A 19,494-nucleotide genomic window follows, 5' to 3' on the forward strand; every position below is an offset into this window, starting at 1 on the left:
CAATAGACAACTGATATGATTATCTGACTATTCATCTCAAAATGCCTTCACATCCAATACTACTAAAAATAAATTATTTTTCACAAATATTCATTTACACTCAATAATATCACACAATGAATCTATTTATTTACTCAGTACTACATTTAGCAACCAATTCATCACAAAAGATTTGTTAGAAAGCTAAACTGCTCAAGATTGGAAAGATATTCAAGGCAGCAATAGTGAGGGTTTTATACATAATAAACAAATGGACTAATACTACTAATAACTGACAAGTTAACATTATTGAGTGTTTAAAATATGCCAGGTTCTATTCTAAATGCCTTACCAATATTAATTTGATCCTCACAGCAACCGACAGAAGTAGGCACTATTACTATTCCCATTTCACAAATGAAGAAACAGACACAGGAAGTATCTACCTCTAACTACACAGGTCTAACTCTGGCAGTCTAGGAAAAACTTTCTTAATCACTTTGTTCTATTGTCTTTTTAGAATCAGTTGCCTTGAAATTTTCTAGACTAAAATAAAGATTGTGCTCTACGGTATAGAACCTTGGGGTCATCTATACTGCACAGAAGTTCCAGGATAATTTTTAAGGAACAACTTGGGCTTTACTTACAAAGAATACTGGATACCTATCTGTGTGATTAGACTTCTCTATTCTTTTCTTTTTTTTTTTTAAGTAAAACTTATTGTCTACTAATGTGATTTTTTTTAAAAATAAGTACATCCTAACCACATTTCTCATCAAAGAACACCTGGAAGAGGAGCTCTGTGGTATATGAAGCCATGCAGAGCATTCTCTGGTGGCAAGTACTAACCAAAATCTTACATTCCAAAATAATAATTATTTCAGGAAGTTGACAGAACCATATGACTAGTGTTCAAATACAATTTCAAAGACTGTATATTACTTAATAATTGTTTTCAAAATCCCTACATTTTTAATAATACAGTAGTATTTTGTGGTATACCTGTAACCTATTCCACGGAAAATCAGTAAACTGCAGCCCTCTGATTGGGAAGTTCTGCTCTAAGCTATATGGAAAGAATAGCTATTCAACTCCTTTCAACACCCTAGTTGAGAAAAATATTATTTCTGGAGAACTGAATTGTCCGGGGATTTTATGTTTTGTCCTTGGTATGGAATAAACCATTAAAAAGACAATAAATACACTCGGGTTTTGAATGCTTTTTACCTCCATTACTCATTACAAACACCAAGTTACATTTTCAAGCTATACTTCACATTTTCTTAAAGACAACTTTAAGAAACAATGTAATGAAATCTGTTATCACAATTACTACAGAAATATTAATAAGAACATTAACTTGCCCTGGCAAGTATTACTCAATGGTTAGAATATCAGCCTGAGCACCAAAGGGTCACAGGTTCAATTCCTGGTACCTGGGTTGCAGGTTCGATGCCTGGCCCAGTGGGGGCACGTGTGGGAGGCAACCAATCGATCTCTCTCTCCCTCTCCCACCCCCGTTCTACTCTTTAAAACACCAATGGAAAAATATCCTCAGGTGAGGATTAACAAAAAAAGAACATTAACGTATGTGAAATGTTCATAAAGCTCTGCTTCCTTGATATAACAGGTCAATTTTCTCCTCAAGGATCTTGAAAACACATAAAGTATAATATTTTCTTTTATGCCCTAGCCAGTAAAAAGCTCAAAACTTTATTTAAAACGGAACTAAATAAATTATGCTTGCCTTTATAGCCTGATGATCTCTACTCTTTTTTTTTTTTCCGTTGAGTACTTTTAAGATTATTTTTTTTTACATATTTAATTCTTTGCTACCTCACAGCCGTGGGCAAACTACAGCCCGCGGGCCGGATCCAGCCCGTTTGAAATGAATAAAACTATTGAAAAAAAAGACCGTACCCTTTTATGTAATGATGTTTACTTTGAATTTATATTAGTTCACACAAACACTCCATCCATGCTTTTGTTCCGGCCCTCCGGTCCAGTTTAAGAACCCATTGTGGCCCTCGAGTCAAAAAGTTTGCCCACCCCTGCTCTAGAATCTGCTCTGGTATAAATATGTCTTCAATATAGAAGTTTTACTTTCTTTAAACAAATTACCATATCTTTTTTAAAATAACCCACTCCCCAGAGTATTCTATTCTTTCTACTCTTACCTCACCCCATTCCTGCCAATTTTTGTGTTATTTTTGGTCTTTTTTCTGATGGGAGGACTGTATATTACTAAGGTTCAACTACATATATTTGTGTATTTAGTCTTCATACTAACTTAAAGTACTTTGAAAAGGTTATAAGAAAAAGTAGTATAATTTCACTGTGAATTATAAAATAAAACCAGTAGAAATCATCGTTTTTACACCAGCAATCAACTTTAAGGATTAGAAGTTATGATTTTGAGAATTTAAGACTGTCATACTGGAAAAATGGCAAACCCTTAAAATTACAAACTTATCTCTAACAAAGCTAAACCATTCAAAACAAGTCCAGATCAGTAATTAGAACATCTGCTAAGAGGGCTGCCTTCTAACTATTAGGCCCTGTGAAAATCAAGAACACCTCTCTACAGAAGGGAAATACTCAGTTTTTATGCTAGAGGTGGTTTATTCTTTATCTTTACACAGGCTCCCCCTACTGACAGGAAAACAAAACAGACTATGGAATTATGAGGGCAAATTTCATCAACACAAGGAAAAGGAATTCATTTTTTAAATACTTCCAAATCAACATTTTAGATAAAAATAGATTATATAAACTGGCTTTACTACAGTCCCAAGAAGAAAAAAACACTGCCACTGACAATTCAAATAACACATATTTTAAATGTGGTATGTACTATTTCAACCCACTACATTTCAATCTATTTTTTTAAATCCTCACTCAAGGTGTGAGGATATTTTTTCCATCGATTTTTTAGAAAGAGTGGAAGAGTGGATGAGGAAGGAGGGGGGGAAGGGGGGAGGGAAGAGAGAGAAAAAAATCGATGTGAGAAAGACACATCGACTGATCAATTGGCTGCCTCCCACGTGGGCCTTGAGGGTGGGAAGATATCAGACCTGCAACCCAGGCATGTGCCCTTCACCTGGAATGGAACCGATGACCCTAGAGTGTGCAGGTCAACACACTACCATTGAGCCACAACAACCAGGGCCATCCTATGTAATAAAAGGCTAATATGCAAATTGTCCCCTCGACCAGGAGTTTGACCGGGAGTTCAACCGGGAGTTTGACCAGGGGACCGGGCGGCCAGCCAACCGCCTGTGGCCCCTCCCCTTGCTGGCCCCACTCCCAATCAGCCCCCCACCCCAACTGGGGGTGGGGCCAGCTGGCCAACCACCTATGGCCCTTCCCCCCGGCCGGCCCCCACCTGTGCACCAATTCTTGCACCAGGCCTTTAGTTTCAATATAAATCCTTAAATGCAAGAAGAATTAAAGATTTTAAATTCACTTCAATTATTTTTAATAATTTATCATAAGAAAATGTTTACCTGTATCTGTTCTGGTGTCCATTGGTCTAGGTTGACTGACTTGACCCTGGATATATGAACCCCAAGATTTCTATGTATCCCAGCACATCTGATGCAAATAAACACACCAATATTCCAGGAAGCCCATCGGGGACCTAATTAGGGAGAAGAAACAAAGAAAAGCAAATATGAAAAACTAAAATAAATATCATTACAGCACATAAACATCATTCTGTGTTTTTTAATACAATAATAATGAAGGCTTACAGAATTTACATGCTCAAATTTTCAAATGACACCAGCAGCAGATTGATAAGAACACATGTGTGTTGGCTGTACTGAAAGGTTACAAATCAACCTTCAAGAACCTTAATGAGTTTACTAATTTTGCTTTACTAGAAACTTTCCCCCAAATCTAATCAATTCATGTGAACAGTTTTGCATTCCACATATTTGAACCAGGAGTAGTAACATCTCACAGTAAAAAGTAAGTTCTTAAAAGATTACTAACAAATAAAAATCAAAGAGATTTTTAAAAATAAACCTTAGAAATTAGTAAGAATAACCAACCTAATAAAAAAATGGACAGAAAGATATGAATGGGTAATTTACAGAATATATTTAATCTATTAAGTGTTGGCAAGTGTGAGAAACAAGGATTGGCTCCAGAAGCCTTATATCAGATGAATCTCCAATATGACCCTGAGATTTAAAAACTTAACAGATGAAGTAAGATGTGCTATAAAATGTTAGTTCTTTGGATCATGGTCAAAAAATTCGGAAAACACAGTAGAGAAACTCACATAAGTATACAAGAATAGAAGCTTTACTATTCTTCATACCTTTGAATGTTTTTTCTTCCTAAGTTTAAATGTTCTTATGACTATTTTTACATATTCCCTGTATAACAAAGTAAAAATGGAAAAATAAAAATATCTGGAAATTGTGTCAAATAGTCAGAGGCTTATACTAACAGATTTATATGAATCATCCTATATAATAAAGAGCTAATATGCTAATTAGATGGAAGAGCAGAACAACCATCGGACGACCTTCCGGATGAAGCCGGAGCTGTGAGGGCCGGCTGAGGCAGCCGGGGCTACAAGGGCTGAGCCCCTTGCACAAATTTTGTGCATCGGACCTCTAGTTTAACTATAAAAACATATACAGTAAGAGATATGGATAAAAAAATCAAGCTTTAAAAAAAATTTAGACTTCTGTTTTAAGCACATACTTTTTATATGAAGGTCAGAGTCAATCTAAAAAATGAGATTAAAACTAGTAATTATGATGCAGTAAAACTAAATATACTCTCCCAAATTCCTTAGGTGATAGGTTATGCATATACAATTTATGCTAAAATATCCTACTTTTAAATTTAGAAATGACACCTAAAAAGTGACAAACATCTGGGACATGCTCTATTTAAATATTTGTTTCATTGCTAACAGTGTCAAAATAAATTCGAGGCCAAAAGACTTTGTGCTGTCAACCTACTCTGCCACCTTTGAGCTGTATAAATTACACTGGGCAGGGAACACACTGAGAACAAGGTTCTCACCTATAAACAGTTAGGATTGGCTGGCCTCCATTACTTAGATGAGGCTTGTGTGAAAAATATGTTGAACATTTTAAAGCACAACTTAACATATAAGTTAGTGTCATATTAAGAAATTTGGAAAATCAAAATACAATACTTTTTCTCCTCTAGAGAAGTTTCTATATTGATCTGTAAAACAAGTATATCTTAACTTTCCTCAAAAACAATTCCCAAAAAGGCAATGAATCAAGAATGGGAAAACAAAAGATTTTCAAGGCATTTCAAGTGTGTCTTCATTTTTATTCATAAAATAGAATGAACTCCCTCAGAATATCTGCTAAGGGAGCAGAGCAAAATACGAATGGTGACTTTTCTCTAGAGCAGTGTTCCTCATGTAATAACTGATTGAATTAAGCAGAAAGCATCATTTGCATAATGTCAGGACTATCAATGCAGGTAAAAAGCTTAGCACACAATACAGTGGTGCATTTTTACAATAACCAAAGGTTATACAGGGATAAATATATATAAAGAACATGTACAATAATAATGCTAGCAGTAACAAAAAAAAAATGGGACATTACTATTGAGCAAAAACTAAATATAATTGAACTAGTGCTCTGGTGCATGGATTTGTACACATTGAAAGGAAATTAATTAGAAGGTGGCCAGCAGAGCAGGGAGGGACTGGGCAAGATGGGCCAGACACGCCCTGGAGCCAACCTCCCGTGGTTCCTCCCCGGCAGACTGCGCTTGGGACAGCCCTGTGGCTTGAAGGGCATCTGCAGAGTGAGAGGTGCAGCTGGAAGGGCGTCTGGAGAGTGAGAGGGGTCCCTCCGGCAGGTGGGGTCCCTCGGCCTGGCCTGCAGGGATCGAGCCCAAAACCGGCTCTCCGGCATCCCCCGAGGGGTCCCGGATTGCAAGAGGATGGTTCTCGGGTGACGCACACTGGAATCAGGCTCCCTCCTCTCTGGTTCCAGTGTGCGTCACCCGAGAACCGCCACTGGCAAGTCACCGCTGCTCAGCAGCTCCTGCATTGAGTGTCTGCCCCCAGGTGGTCATTGCACATCATAGCTACCGGTCAGACAGTTACTTAGACTTTTATATACATAGATGTTAGGTGATGTTTTAAGTTTTAAACAACTGAATGATATAAAAACCATTTCATTAGTTGCTAAAAGGAAAAAAATTGCTATCACTTATGGAAAACTTTAGTCCTAATCACTTTTGACCAAATTAAATAATAATGTAATTTTGTCAATGCCTCTTTCTTAGGAATATAGCTATCATATCTTAGGAACCTCTAAAAATAAGTTTTTAAAAGCCTAACTGAACTTACAAATGTATTATCCACTCTAAAAAATTAGTCTCATAAATTTACCTAAAACTGCCCTGATAATAGCTGCTCAACAAGGTAGTCAGTGAGTAATTACTGGCATGAAATCCTAATTTTCATTCACCAAACTATTCAATGAGTACTTATCTACTCTGTGATAAGTAAATGCTGTTAAAAGACCATAAACATAAAGTTTCCAACTCAAAAGGCCAAGCCAAATACAAATAGGTATAATCTCTTAAAAAACAACTTGGTGAAACCTAGTCAAATTTTAGGTGAAAAACCCTACCACTAGTCCATCTATTCTCTTTTTCTTCCCTCCCTCCCTCTCATTTTCCCTCCTTGTCTCTCTCTCTCCCTCTCTCTCTCTCTCACAGGTTTATCAATTTATATGTAATATGACACACCTTTGTGCCCTCTACATACAATAGTGCAAATGATGGGGGAGCATAGAAGAAGAAAATATGAATGTTGGCAAAGGATATTAATACAGGCATTGTAGAGATAGTGGCATCTGAAGTGATTACTGCAAGATAAGTCCAGTTATAACAGGTAAAATCTGGATAAGATATAAGGATAAGGTACATTCTAAGTAAAATGTACAGTGCCCCTCCCACCCTAAGTAGTTTCAAATATACTATAGTGTCTAAAAAAATGTATACGCACTTTGATAATTATTCATTCTAATGGGTCCTGAAAAGAAAGAAACATCAATTGAGCTTTAAGAAAAAAGTATGCATACATTTTTTTGGAACACCCTGTATAATGCTGTAGCCAGAAACTACATCATTGCAGCACCTGGTTACTGTTAAGTTTCTCTTATTTAAATATTGATTTGATATTTTTTAAAGTGTGATATATATGCACCTAAAATCAGTACCAAATGACTAATAACTTTCAAGCTACAAAAGCGCTGTAGAAAGTGGAAAATGAGGTTTACTGAAGGATGAATCATCTACTAGTACAGTGGGGCCTTGACTTACGAGTGTCCCAACTTACGAGTTTTTTGAGATACCAGCTGTCTCTCGGATGATTTTTTGCATTGAGTTGACAGAGTAATTTGAGTTAACGAGCTCCTTAATGAGCTCGGTCTCGGAACAAATTAAACTTATAAGTCAAGGCCCCACTGTATATAATAAAAGCCCAGTGACCATTACACTGGAATGAACAGAACGACCGGTCACTATGACGTGCACTGACCACCAGGGGGAAGATGCTCAATGCAGGAGCTGCTCCCTAGTGGTCAGTGTGCTCCCACAGCTGGAGCACCACTCAGCCAGAAGCCAGGCTCATGGCTGGTGAGCACAGAGGCAGTGGCAGTGGCGGGAGCCTCTCCCGCCTCCCTAGCAGTCCTAAGGAGCATCAAGCCAAGTGGTAAGGAGCGAGCAGACAGGCAGTTAGGAGCGAGGGGTCCAGGACTGCAAGAGGGCGCAGGCCAGGCTGAGCCACCCCCCCGCCCTTCGCACAAATTGGGGGGGGGGCCCAATGCACAAAATTCATGCACTGGGGGGGGGGGGTGTGAATAATTGTTGAGGTTAATAATAAGGATTTAAAAATGCAAGTAATTGTCATCTCTCCAGAATTACCAATCCTTCCCAAATTATAAATTCACTTTATTTCTTTCCTAATAATACACAAGGTTAGAGGCAGTAAAACTAGGTTTGATTTGGTTTGGTTTTATTTGTTGGAGAAAGAAATAGCAAAAGATAGAGAATTTTAATCAAGGAGGAACAGAGGAGAAGAGGAGGACAAAATTAACTGGGATGTAAAGGGCAATTCAAAAGGCAGCATCACAGTGTGCCCAGAGGATGTACACACCAAAGCAATAAAAGGATCTGAAAGAGAAGCTACCTGCATCAAAATATTGTCCAGGATCAAGCATGAAACCAGAAGACACTCTTTCTGTTTCGTTACCCCAAGGTCCTTTTGTTCTTTACCCAAGAGTGACTAGCCTTTCACTGTTCACAGTCAGCTATGTTATGGATTAGGTACACTTGTGAAGGACCAAGAGAAGCAAGCAACAACCCATGAAAATATGTTTTCCAAACTGTAAATTTAACTATAAATTTGCAAAAGAACCTGTACTATGTGATGGGGGTAGAAGAGGAGGGAGGGATTACTGCAAATAAGCATGAGAAATCTTTGTGTAATAATGGAAATGTTCTAAAATTCTACATGGTGATAGTTTCAAAATTCTGTTAATACATTAAAATCACTGAAATTATACACTTAAAATAAGTAAATTTTAGAGTATATAAATTATACCTCAATAAGGCTGTTTTTTAAACACCTGTATATATTTATTTAAATGTAGGCATGAAATATCACTGCTTTTTCCTTCCTTTACCAGAAATGGAAAAATGGCAAGCAGAACTAGCAGTTGAAGCTAAGACACTAGCAAATGATCTCAAGATGCAGAGGACTTGAGATAAAGAGAAATATCAGGCATGAAGCCTTGGTATCTGACACAGAGTAAGCTCTTGATAAGTATTAATATATATCTAATTGAACATAGTAACTATCATCTTCTGGAGACTGGCTTAATAGTTAAGATTTTTCATTTTAATTTTTAAGATCTCTTAAATCATATAAAAACAAAAGCCAAGCAATAAATTCTACCTAATAAGAGTCTCTTTAAAAAATAAATAAATAAAAATAAACCAGGTGGATCAGTTGGTTGGAGCATCATCCCATTTACCAAAAGATTGCAGGTTTGATTACCAGTCAAGGCACATGGGGTGGTATGGTAGGCAACTGATCAATTTTCTCTCTAGTCAATGTTTCTCTCACTCTAAAAATCAATTTAAAAGCCATATCCTCCAGTAAGGGTTTTTTTTAAAAAAATCAAAATAAGATCCACTAACTCTGTAGTAAATAAAAATCTTGACCTATCACCAGGCCAAAATCTGACAGAAGGATAAACTGATGCCTCTGTTTCCCTTTTGATGTTTCTAATTAATTATACCACTACCAATTTTTTTTCCAAATATATTTTATTGATTTTTTACAAAGAGGAAGGGAGAGGGACAGAGAGCCAGAAACATCAATGAGAGAGAAACATCGATCAGCTGCCTCCTGCACACTCCCCACTGGGTATGTGCCTGCAACCAAGGGACATGCCCTTGACCGGAATCGAAACTGGAACCCTTGAGTCCGCAGGCCAATGCTCTATGCACTGAGCCAAACACGTCAGGGCTCCACTACCAATTTTTTTTCTCTTCCTAACCAAGTGTCCTCATTCTTCCCCATTCAGGCCTTCATTTCTTGGTAAAAATGCGACTTGAGTTCATGAAGTAGTTACTCACTGAAGGCAGTATAACAGCTCTTCCCACAATACAAAGTCAGGCCTGGGTTTAAATCATCAATCAGTCACTTATGGCTATGAAACTATAGACAAATTACATGGCCTCTCTTAAATGTCAGTTTCGACAACTATAAAATAGGGCAAGTTCATCTACATCTTTCAGGGTCCTTTCCTCTCTTATCCATGGTTTCAGTTACCCACAGTAAATTGTGGTCCACTGTGGTTTGAAAATATTAAATGGGAAATTCCAGAAATAAACAATTTATAAGTTTTAAACTGCATGTCATTTTGAGTAGCATGGTGAAATCTCTCACCATCCAGTCCTGCCAGGGACATGATACAAACTGAATAGATGTGTTCCCCAGCTTCCCAGCTATTACTCACTTAGTAGCTGTCTCAGTTATCAGACAATTGTCCTGATAATGCAGTGCTTCTGTTCAAGTAACTCTATTTTACTTAATAATGGTCCCAATGCACAAGGGTAGTGATGCTATTTGGATAAGTTGAAGAGAAGCTTAAAGTGAACGGTTTAAAGTTCTCAATAAGGAAAAAAATATATATATACACACATATGTATATGTATGTGTGATATATATGCATGCTATGCTAGTTTTGCTGCTGCACCTCCAAGTGCATAACTTACAGCCAGCCACAGTGTATCAGTGCTTGGTTAAAATGGAAAAGGTATTAAATTTGTGTATAGAAAATATGAAAAAAAAATGTGTACCAACTGATGGGCAGTGTTGCTCCAGAAAGCACTGAGCCTATATGAAGACTTCAGCAAGGGATCCCCCTGAAACAAGTCATATCAAACCATTAACAAAAAATAAGGGGTGATTATAATAAGATATTTTGAGAAACCACATTCACATAACATTATTGCAGTATACTATTATAAATGTTCTAATTTATTATTAGTTATCATTGTTAATCTCTTACTGTGCCTAGTTTATAAATTAAACTTATTACAGGTATGTACGTATATATGCATGTATATACAGGAAAAAAACAACATATATAGGGTTTGGTATATCTTTGGTTTCAGACATCCATGAGGGGGTCTTGGGGTGTATGCCCCACAGATAAATGAAGTCGGGACTTGGAGGGAAGGTAGGGGAGGGTGGGGGTAAGGGGGAAAGATCAACCAAAGGACTTATATGCAAGCATATAGGCCTAATCAATGGACATGGACAACGGGGGGGTGAGGGCATGAGCGGGGGTGGGGGGGGTGGGGGGTAGAGGGTAACGTGGGGACAAGGACACATATGTAATATCTTAATCAATAAAAAATATATTAAAAAAAAAAAAAGACTACTCAATATCAACTCTCGTCTTCTTTACTGACTGGGTCATTCTGTCACTCTTTAAACATTTTAAGTCATAGAATTTTCCCATCTTGCAACCTTCTCCAACCATGTGTAATTATATCTATTAGAAAATTCTCTCACACTGAAAATACCACAAGTTCAAAAGAGGAAAAAAAATCATGATGGGCTACTTTGAAGTAACTGGAAACAGCTTCATTCAAAGGCAGCTTCATGAATGTGGTGCAACTTTGAAGTGGGCCTGGAAAGATAAATGAGAGTTGGATGAGCAGAAAAGACTTAGAAAGCTAATTATTCATTCACTCATTCACTGACTCATTGTCATAAAAAATGTGCTGAATGCTTACTATGTGCCAAGAACTTTTTATATGTAGGAAATTAAGACAGATTAAACTCCCTTCCCTCTTGAACTATATATTCAGTGGAGCAAAACAAGGGGACAAACAAGTTACAAAATGTATAGGATCTCAGATTCTGATAAATACTATGGAGAAAATAAAATTAAGTGGGTAAAAAAGAATAGGAAGTGCTTAGAAAAAAGATGGGATGCTATTTTAAATACAATGGCCAGGGAACACAACACTGATAATGTAGCATTTGAACAAAGTTCTAAAGCAGTGGTTCTCAACCTTCCTAATGCCGCGACCCTTTAATACAGTTCCTCATGTTGTGGTGATCCCCAACCATAAAATTATTTTCGTTGCTACTTCATAACTATAATTTTGCTACTGTTATGAATCGTAATGTAAATACCTGATATGCAGGATGTATTTAGACGACCCCTGTGAAAGGGTCATTCGACCCCCAAAGGGGTTGTGACCCACAGGTTGAGAACCGCTGTTCTAAAGCAAGAAGCCAATTACATATCTAGGGAAAGGGTTCCTGACAGAGGAAGTAGCCTGTAGGCCCTGACATTACTCTGGTAGGATAAAAACCACAGCACAGGAAGAGGCGGAAGCACATAGTATCTTTGGTCGCCAACAGCTGGCAGAAAACAAAGAAGGTTAGCATAAGTGAAAATATAGGCTGAAGACAATGCAGAGAACCTTAATTCCCAAATTTGATTTTATACTACTAGCAACAAGGAGTCACTGAACAATTTTGAAAAGGCCAGTGACATGAATAAAATCACAGCTTAAGAAAATATAATACCCCGGCTGGTGTGGCTCAATCGTTGAGCATCAACCTATGACCCAGGAGGTCATGGTTTGATTCCCAGTCGGTTGGGACACAGGCCCAAGTTGCGGGCTTGATCCCCAGTGTGGGGTGTGCAGGGGGCGTGCAGGAGGCAGCAAGAGGTAGCAGATGAGTGATTCTCTCTTATCATCGATGTCTCTGTCTCTCTCTCCCTCTCCCTTCCTCTCTGAAATCAACAAAAATATATTTTTTAAAAAGAAAATATAATTTAAAAAACCCCGATTTACTCAGAGTTTGCACTTGTTTGTTAACTACATATTAACAAGAAGCAATTTGCTTTTTCTTCATATTTAGATGCTGGCTTAATACCAGCTTTCAGCTTAAAGTGGAAAAAATACTTTAAATAGTCTGTGTCTCTCTATATTAGAACTGTTACTTTTTTAAAAAGCCTTAATATGCTTGCTTGCACTTTTAGCATGAAGAATAAATGCAAAGACTAAGGTAAATTCTGTACCAGTTTGAGCAAGCTACAAGTATATAAACAAATATTTTAAACAGTACAAAATAGAATGAGATGATCTTTGAAACATGAAATCCTATATAATAAAAGGCTAATATGCAAATCAACCAAACAGCAGAACAACCAGTCCACTGATGCACAATGACCACTAGGGGGCTGATGCTCAACGGAGGAGCTGCCCCTCTGGTAGTCAGTGTGCTCCCACAGGGGTAGCACCGCTCAGAAGCCGAGCTCACGACTGGCGAGTGCAGCGGTGGTGGTGGGAGCCTCTCCCACCTCTGCAGCAGCGCTAAGGATTTCCAACTGACAGCTTAGGCCCGCTCCCCACGGGGAATGGGCCTAAGCCGTCAATCAGACATCCCCCAAGGGCTCCCAGACTGCGAGGGGGCGCAGGCTGGGCTGAGGGGACCCCCCTGCCCACGAGTGCATGAATTTCATGCACCAGGCCTCAAGTATTTAATAATATGCCACAGAATATAAGCAAATACTTTCATTTGATGTTGAAAATAATTGTGATATCAGCAGTCAGCAAAATAACATCAAATTTATATATGAAGAGCACATCATAAGAGATTTCCTCTATAAACTCATTTAGCCTTCAGAGAATGGGGCGACTGGTTTAGTAGATTAACTTGTTTTGCATCACTTAGTCAGTAGTAACAACATTAATAGTTCTGCATTTTCTCCTACATTGTGTTAGTGACTCTAAGTATTACATAAACAGATGCTCTAAATAATTTTAAATATAACTATTGTGAAAATGGTATAAAAGGACACCATCTCAGAGGAATTGAATTATTTTGCACATCTTACTCCTCAAACATCTGAAATGTTTGGACTGGGCAAAATAACCTTTGGACTAGGCCACATCAACACTGTATCCCAAACAGATGTTTGTAAAGCTAACAGGAAGGCAGACATCTTTGAATATGAGGCTAAAAATAATAAAGTCTATAGAATTAGCATCACTATTTTATAAGTAAGGTAAAGAATAACTTAGCACATGTGTAGAAATTCCTTCCCTGGTTTATTAGCACCAACAGTTATTTTGCCACAGGGGGAGTGCCACTTAGCCAGAAGCCAGGCTTACAGCTGGCAAGGGCAGCGGCGGTGGCAGGAGCCTCTCCCGCCTCTGCGGCAGCACTAAGGATGTCCAACTGGGAGCAGGCCTAAGCTGTCAGTTGGACATCCCCCAAGGGCTCCCAGACTGTAAGAGGGCTGGGCTGAGGGATCCCCCACCCCCAGAATGCACAAATTTCGTGCACTGGGCCTCTAGTACTAAAATAGCTTTCAAAAACAAAGGTGACATAAAGATCAGGCCGGAAATCAATGATATAGAGAATAGGAAAAAAACAAAGAAAGTCAATTAAAATAAAAGGTGGTCATTTCAGAATATCAATAAAATTGAGAAGCCTCTAGCGCTAGCCCAGGGGTGGGCAAACTTTTTGACTCAAGGGCCACAATGGGTTCTTAAACTGGACCGGAGGGCCGGAACAAAAGCATGAATGGAGTGTTTGTGTGAACTAATATAAATTCAAAGTAAACATCATTACATAAAAGGGTACAGTCTTTTTTTTTTTTTTAGTTTTATTCATTTCCAACGGGCCGGATCCAGCCCGCGGGCTGTAGTTTGCCCACGGCTGCGCTAGCCCGACTGATTAGGAAAAGAGTGAAATCACAAATGATCAATATCAGAAATGGGAGAAGAGACATCACCAGATTCTACAAGTATTAGAAAGATAATAAGGGAATATTATGAATAACTTTACATTCATACTTTACAATGAGTTCACAAATTCCCTAAAAGACACAAATGAGATCTTTCTAGAAGGAAAAATAAATAAGTAACCTGAGTAGCCCAATATCTATTAAAGAACCTGAATCTATAATTTAAAACTATACAGCAAAATAAACTCCAAGCCCAAATGGTTTCACTAGGAAAATCTACCAAGCATACAAATTCTACACAACTGCTTCAGGAAACTGAGGGGAGCAAAGGGGAGTGATATTTCCCAATTCTTTCTAAGAGGCCAACCCTGATACCAAAACCAGACAAGGATATCACAAGAAACAAAACCTTCAGATCAACAACCTTCATAAATATTTGCAAAATTCTTAATAATGTGCCAAAGCCGGTTTGGCTCAGTGGATAGAGCATCGGCCTGGGGACTGAAGGGTCCCGGGTTCGGTTCCGGTCAAGGGCATGTACCTGTGAGATGTGCAGGAGGCAGCTGATCGATGTTTCTCTCTCGTCGATGTTTCTAACTCTCTGTCTCTCTCCCTTCCTCTCTGTGAAGAGTCAATGAAATATATTTAAAAAAAAAAAAAATTCTTAATAATGTTTTAGCAGAATGTACCACATTTTTCTAATCCATTCATCTGCTGATGGGCACTTAGGCTGTTTCCCGATCTTAGCTATGGTGAATTGTGCTGCTATGAACATAGGGATGCATATATCCTTTCTGATTGGTGTTTCTGGTTTCTTGGGATATATTCCTAGAAGTGGGATCACTGGGTCAAATGGGAGTTCCATTTTTAACTTTTTGAGGAAACTCCATACTGTCTTCCATAGTGGCTGCACAAGTCTGCATTCCCACCAGCAGTGCACGAGTGTTCCCTTTTCTCTGCATCCTCTCCAGCACTTGTCGTTTGTTGATTTGTTGATGATTGCCATTCTGACAGGTGTGAGATGATACCTCATTGTCGTTTTGATTTGCATCTCTCGGATGATTAGTGACTTTGAGCATGTTTTCATATGTCTCTTGGCTTTCTGAATGTCCTCTTTCAAAATAATAATAATGTTTTAGCAAATCAAATCCAGGGACATATAAAAAAGATAATACTACATCATGGCCAAGTGTGGTTTGTCCCAAGAATGCAAGGTTAGTTTAACATGCAAAATCAAGGTAATTCATTATATTAAAGAACTATAAAAGCAAAGCTACGTAAGAAGAAAAAAAAAAGGCTGGCTGGTGTGGCTCAGTGGTTGGGCAGTGACCTATTAACGAGGAGGCCACAATTCGATTCCCAGTTGGGACAGGTACTGGGTTTTGGGCTCGATCTCCAGTGGGGGTTGGGGGTATTTGTAGGAGGCAGCCTACAAATGATTATCTCTCCCTCTTTCTGAAGTCAATAAAAATATATTTTAAAAAGAAGAAAAAAAAAACCTACATGATCTCAATAGATGCAAAAAAAGCATTTGATGAAGTCCAACATCCATTTCTGATATTTTAAAAACCCAAAACTCAGCAAACTGGTAATAATAGAAGGGAACTTCTTCAACTTGATAAAAAGTATCTATGAAAAACCTATAGCTAACATCATATTTAACAGGACAACCAATTGGAGAGGAAGTAAAAAATGTCATTGTTGCCGAAACTGGTTTGGCTCGGTGGATGGAGCGTCGGCCTGCGGACTGAGGGGTCCCGGGTTCGATTCCGGTCGGGGGCATGTGCCTGGGTTGTGGGCACGTCCCCGGTGGGGGATGTGCGGGAGGCGGCTGATCGATGTTTCTCTCTCGTCGATGTTTCTGGCTCTCTCTCTCTCCCTTCCTCTCTGTAGAGAATCAATAAAATATATTTAAAAAAAAAAAAATGTCATTGTTGAAGATGACATCAGCTAGGTAGGAGATCTTAGAGGATCTACAAAAAGGCTACTAAAACAAATACATTTGGGGTTATCAAGGTTGTAGTTATCAAGGTTGTAGGATAAGTGATGAATATACAAAAACCTACTGTATTTCCATATTCCAACAACAATCAAAAGCTGAAATTTAAAAAATACCATTCCAATAACATTTAAAAATAAAAACTACTTAGAGCCCTAACCAGTTTGGCTCAGTGGATCAAGTGTCGGCCTGTGGACTCAAGGGTCCCAGGTTCGATTCCGGTCAAGGGCATGTACCTTGGTTGTGGACACAACCCTGGTGGGGAATGTGCAGGAGGCAGCTGATTGATGTTTCTCTCTCATTGATGTTTCTAACTCTCTATCCCTCTCCCTTCCTCTCTGTAAAAAAATCAATAAAATATATTTTTAAAAAAACAAAAGAAAAAAACTACTTAGAGATAAAGTTGACACCAGACCTCTACACTGAAAACTATAAAATACTGCTGAGAGAAATTAAATGAGATCTAAATAAATGTTGAGATATACTTGGTTTATGGATTAGAAGACTCTGTATTGTAAAAGATGTCAATTCTCTCCTAAATGGATATACAGGCTCAAAGCAATTCCAATTAAAATCCCAGAAGATTACTCTGTAGAAACTGACAAACTGATTCTAAAATTCATATGGAAATTCAGGGAAGCTGGAATAGCAAAAACACTTTGAAAAAGAAAAATGAAGTTGGAGGACTTTATACTACCTGACTTCAAGACTTATATTCAAGCAATATAGACATTGTAACAGTGGCATGAAAATAGACCAATAGAACATAATGAAATCCAGAAATACTCCCAGACATACATGGTCAATCGATTTCTAAAATAGTCAATTTCAGGGAAGAAAAAATAATATTTTCAGGAAATGCTGTTGAAAGAATTGAATATCCATACATTAAAAAAAAAAATTAAGTTTGATCCATACCTTTGATCATATACAAAAAGCTCCTCAAAGTGGATCCTGGCCATAAATACTGAACTATAAAACTTTTAGGAAACAACATGGGAAGAAAGCTTCAAAATTTGGGTTAGGAAAGAGTTCTCAGACTTGCCAAACTATAAAAGAAAAAGTTTTCATAAAAGGAAAAATCAATAAATTGGACCTCATCAAAATTAAAAACTTTGATCTATAAAAGACCATGTGACGATTATATAAAGACAAGCTACAGCCTTGGATGGTTTGGCTCAGTGTTTAGAGCATCAGCCCATGAACCAAAGGGTCACAATTCAATTCCCAGTCAAGGCCAGGTACCTCGGTGACAGGCTCCATCCCTGGCCAGTTCAGGGTGCGAATGGAAGGCAACCAACAGTCTCTCTCACATTAATGTTTCTCATGCACATGTGCCCACTCTCCCCTCCCCTCCATTCTCTCTGGAAAAAAAAAAAAAATGGAAAAAAATATCCTCGGATTAAAAAAAAAAGACAAGCTAGAGTAGAAAATATTTGCATATATCTGACAAAGGACTAGTATGTAGAACATATAAGCACTTTCAAAACTCAACAGTATTTTGACAATGAAGGAGGCTATCCATGTGTAGAGGGAGGGAATATAGAAAAATCATTGTACCTTTTACTCAATATTACTGTGAACTTAAAACTGCTCTAAAAAAGTCTTTAAAAAAAAAAATCAACAGTGAAAAAAAAAAATCCAACTAGAAAATGAAAGACTGAAGATTAAACCATTGGTTAAGATGGAGAAGCAGGTAAATATGGTACTCTGATCTTCCCACAACCACACTCAAATTACAACTAAACTACAGAAAATCCATCATTCAGAATCTCCTGAAATCTAGCTGAACAGGAGTCCTACAATTAAGGATATAAAGAGACCACATCAAAACTGGTAGGAGAGGCAGAGATGCTGAATGGACTGGTCCCACATACATGTGTAGAGGTTAAAAATCAGGAGGAGCTGAAACCGGTTTGGCTCAGTGGATAGAGCGTCGGCCTGCGGACTGAAAGGTCCCAGGTTCGATTCCGGTCAAGGGCATGTACCTGGGTTGCGGGCACATCCCCAGTAGGAGATGTGCAGGAGGCAGCTGATCAATGTTTCTCTCTCATCGATGTTTCTAGCTCTCTATCTCTCTCCCTTCCTCTCTGTAAAAAATCAATAAAAAAATAAAAAAATAATAAATAAATAAAATTTTAAAAATCAGGAGGAATATCTTGGCAACAGAGGTCCTCCTGAGGAGTGAGGGGTCCCAGCCCCACACCAGGTCCCACCCAGCCCATGGTTTCATTGCCAGGAAGGGAAGTCTCCAAAACTTCTGGCTGTAAAAATAACCAGTGGGAATGTGGCTGAGTGAGACTGAGGGTGAGCTGGAACAGCTTTCTCCCAGACAAAAGGGCTGGCCGAGGCCACTGTTCCTTTTCTAAGCCCTCCTTCCACAGAGCCAGCAGGCAGGCACCATATCTGTTTCCCATCAACTTGGCTAATATTGTTGGCCCCACCCAAGATACTTCCCTGAGACCTCGCCCCACCCAACTTGCTGTTTCCAGTGGCTTTTCCATACAAATGGCCTGTCTTGGTTCATACTTCAAACTTTCCTGAAATCTCTCAAACAAGCAGCATCTGGCCTCAGGTGCCATGTATCTCTTCCTAAGTGGCTCCAGGCCTGTCACTAGTGGCAGTTGGCCTTGGTTCACAGCTCAAGTAGCAGCCATCTGCAGATCGCTTTGTAGCTCAAGCCAGGTGACCCTGGGGAGGACACAGATGGCAGTTAACCTTGGACTGCACCTCCCAGGAAACCTCAGAGCCAGTGCACCCAGTGGATAGCTCTACACCATGTTGAAGTATCACACAACCACCTCCACAAGTAAAACACTCAAGGGGCAAACTCAATGGGCACCAGAGTCCCGCTGAAGTAAGTCCAGCTGATACTCCTTAGTGGTCACAAGCCAGTCCTTGCAGCCAATCTGCCTGGGGTAAATCTCTTACATTGATGTGCCAACAGCAATCAAGGCTTAACTACAACAGAAGGGAGTACACAGTTTATGGGCAGCACACCCACAGTGTCCAGCTTGGGTGACTGGGGAGGCTGTGCCACTGGACCCTACAGAGCTCCTACTACAGAAGGCCACTTTACCATGCCCAGGAGACATAGCAACTCTACCTAATACATAGAAACCAATATAGGGAGGCTGCCAAAATAAGGAGATAAAGAAACATGTCCTAAATGAAAGAAAACTCCAAAAAAAGAACTAAATA

The 19,494-nt window shown here is 38.8% G+C and overlaps 1 protein-coding gene across 10 annotated transcripts in view; it reads right to left on the bottom strand.

The window, feature by feature from the left end:
* SMAP1 (small ArfGAP 1) overlaps window positions 1-19,494 on the bottom strand; it is a 124,177-nt gene that overhangs the window by 88,947 nt on the left and 15,736 nt on the right. For 5 of the 10 annotated variants that reach the window (XM_036317545.1, XM_036317546.1, XM_036317543.1 and 2 more), the window contains exon 2: window positions 3,486-3,619. The exons of 1 other annotated variant lie outside the window; for it this stretch is intronic. In XM_036317545.1, the coding sequence (XP_036173438.1) occupies window positions 3,486-3,619 (134 nt within the window). Of the gene's footprint in view, window positions 1-3,485; window positions 3,620-10,371; window positions 10,438-11,142; window positions 11,229-19,494 lie in introns of those variants that run through there. 4 more of the 10 variants (XM_036317550.1, XM_036317547.1, XM_036317549.1 and 1 more) reach the window with 4 other exon arrangements.

This window comes from Myotis myotis, unplaced genomic scaffold (assembly GCF_014108235.1).
Source record: "Myotis myotis isolate mMyoMyo1 unplaced genomic scaffold, mMyoMyo1.p scaffold_m19_p_7, whole genome shotgun sequence".
Lineage (NCBI taxonomy): Eukaryota > Metazoa > Chordata > Mammalia > Chiroptera > Vespertilionidae > Myotis > Myotis myotis.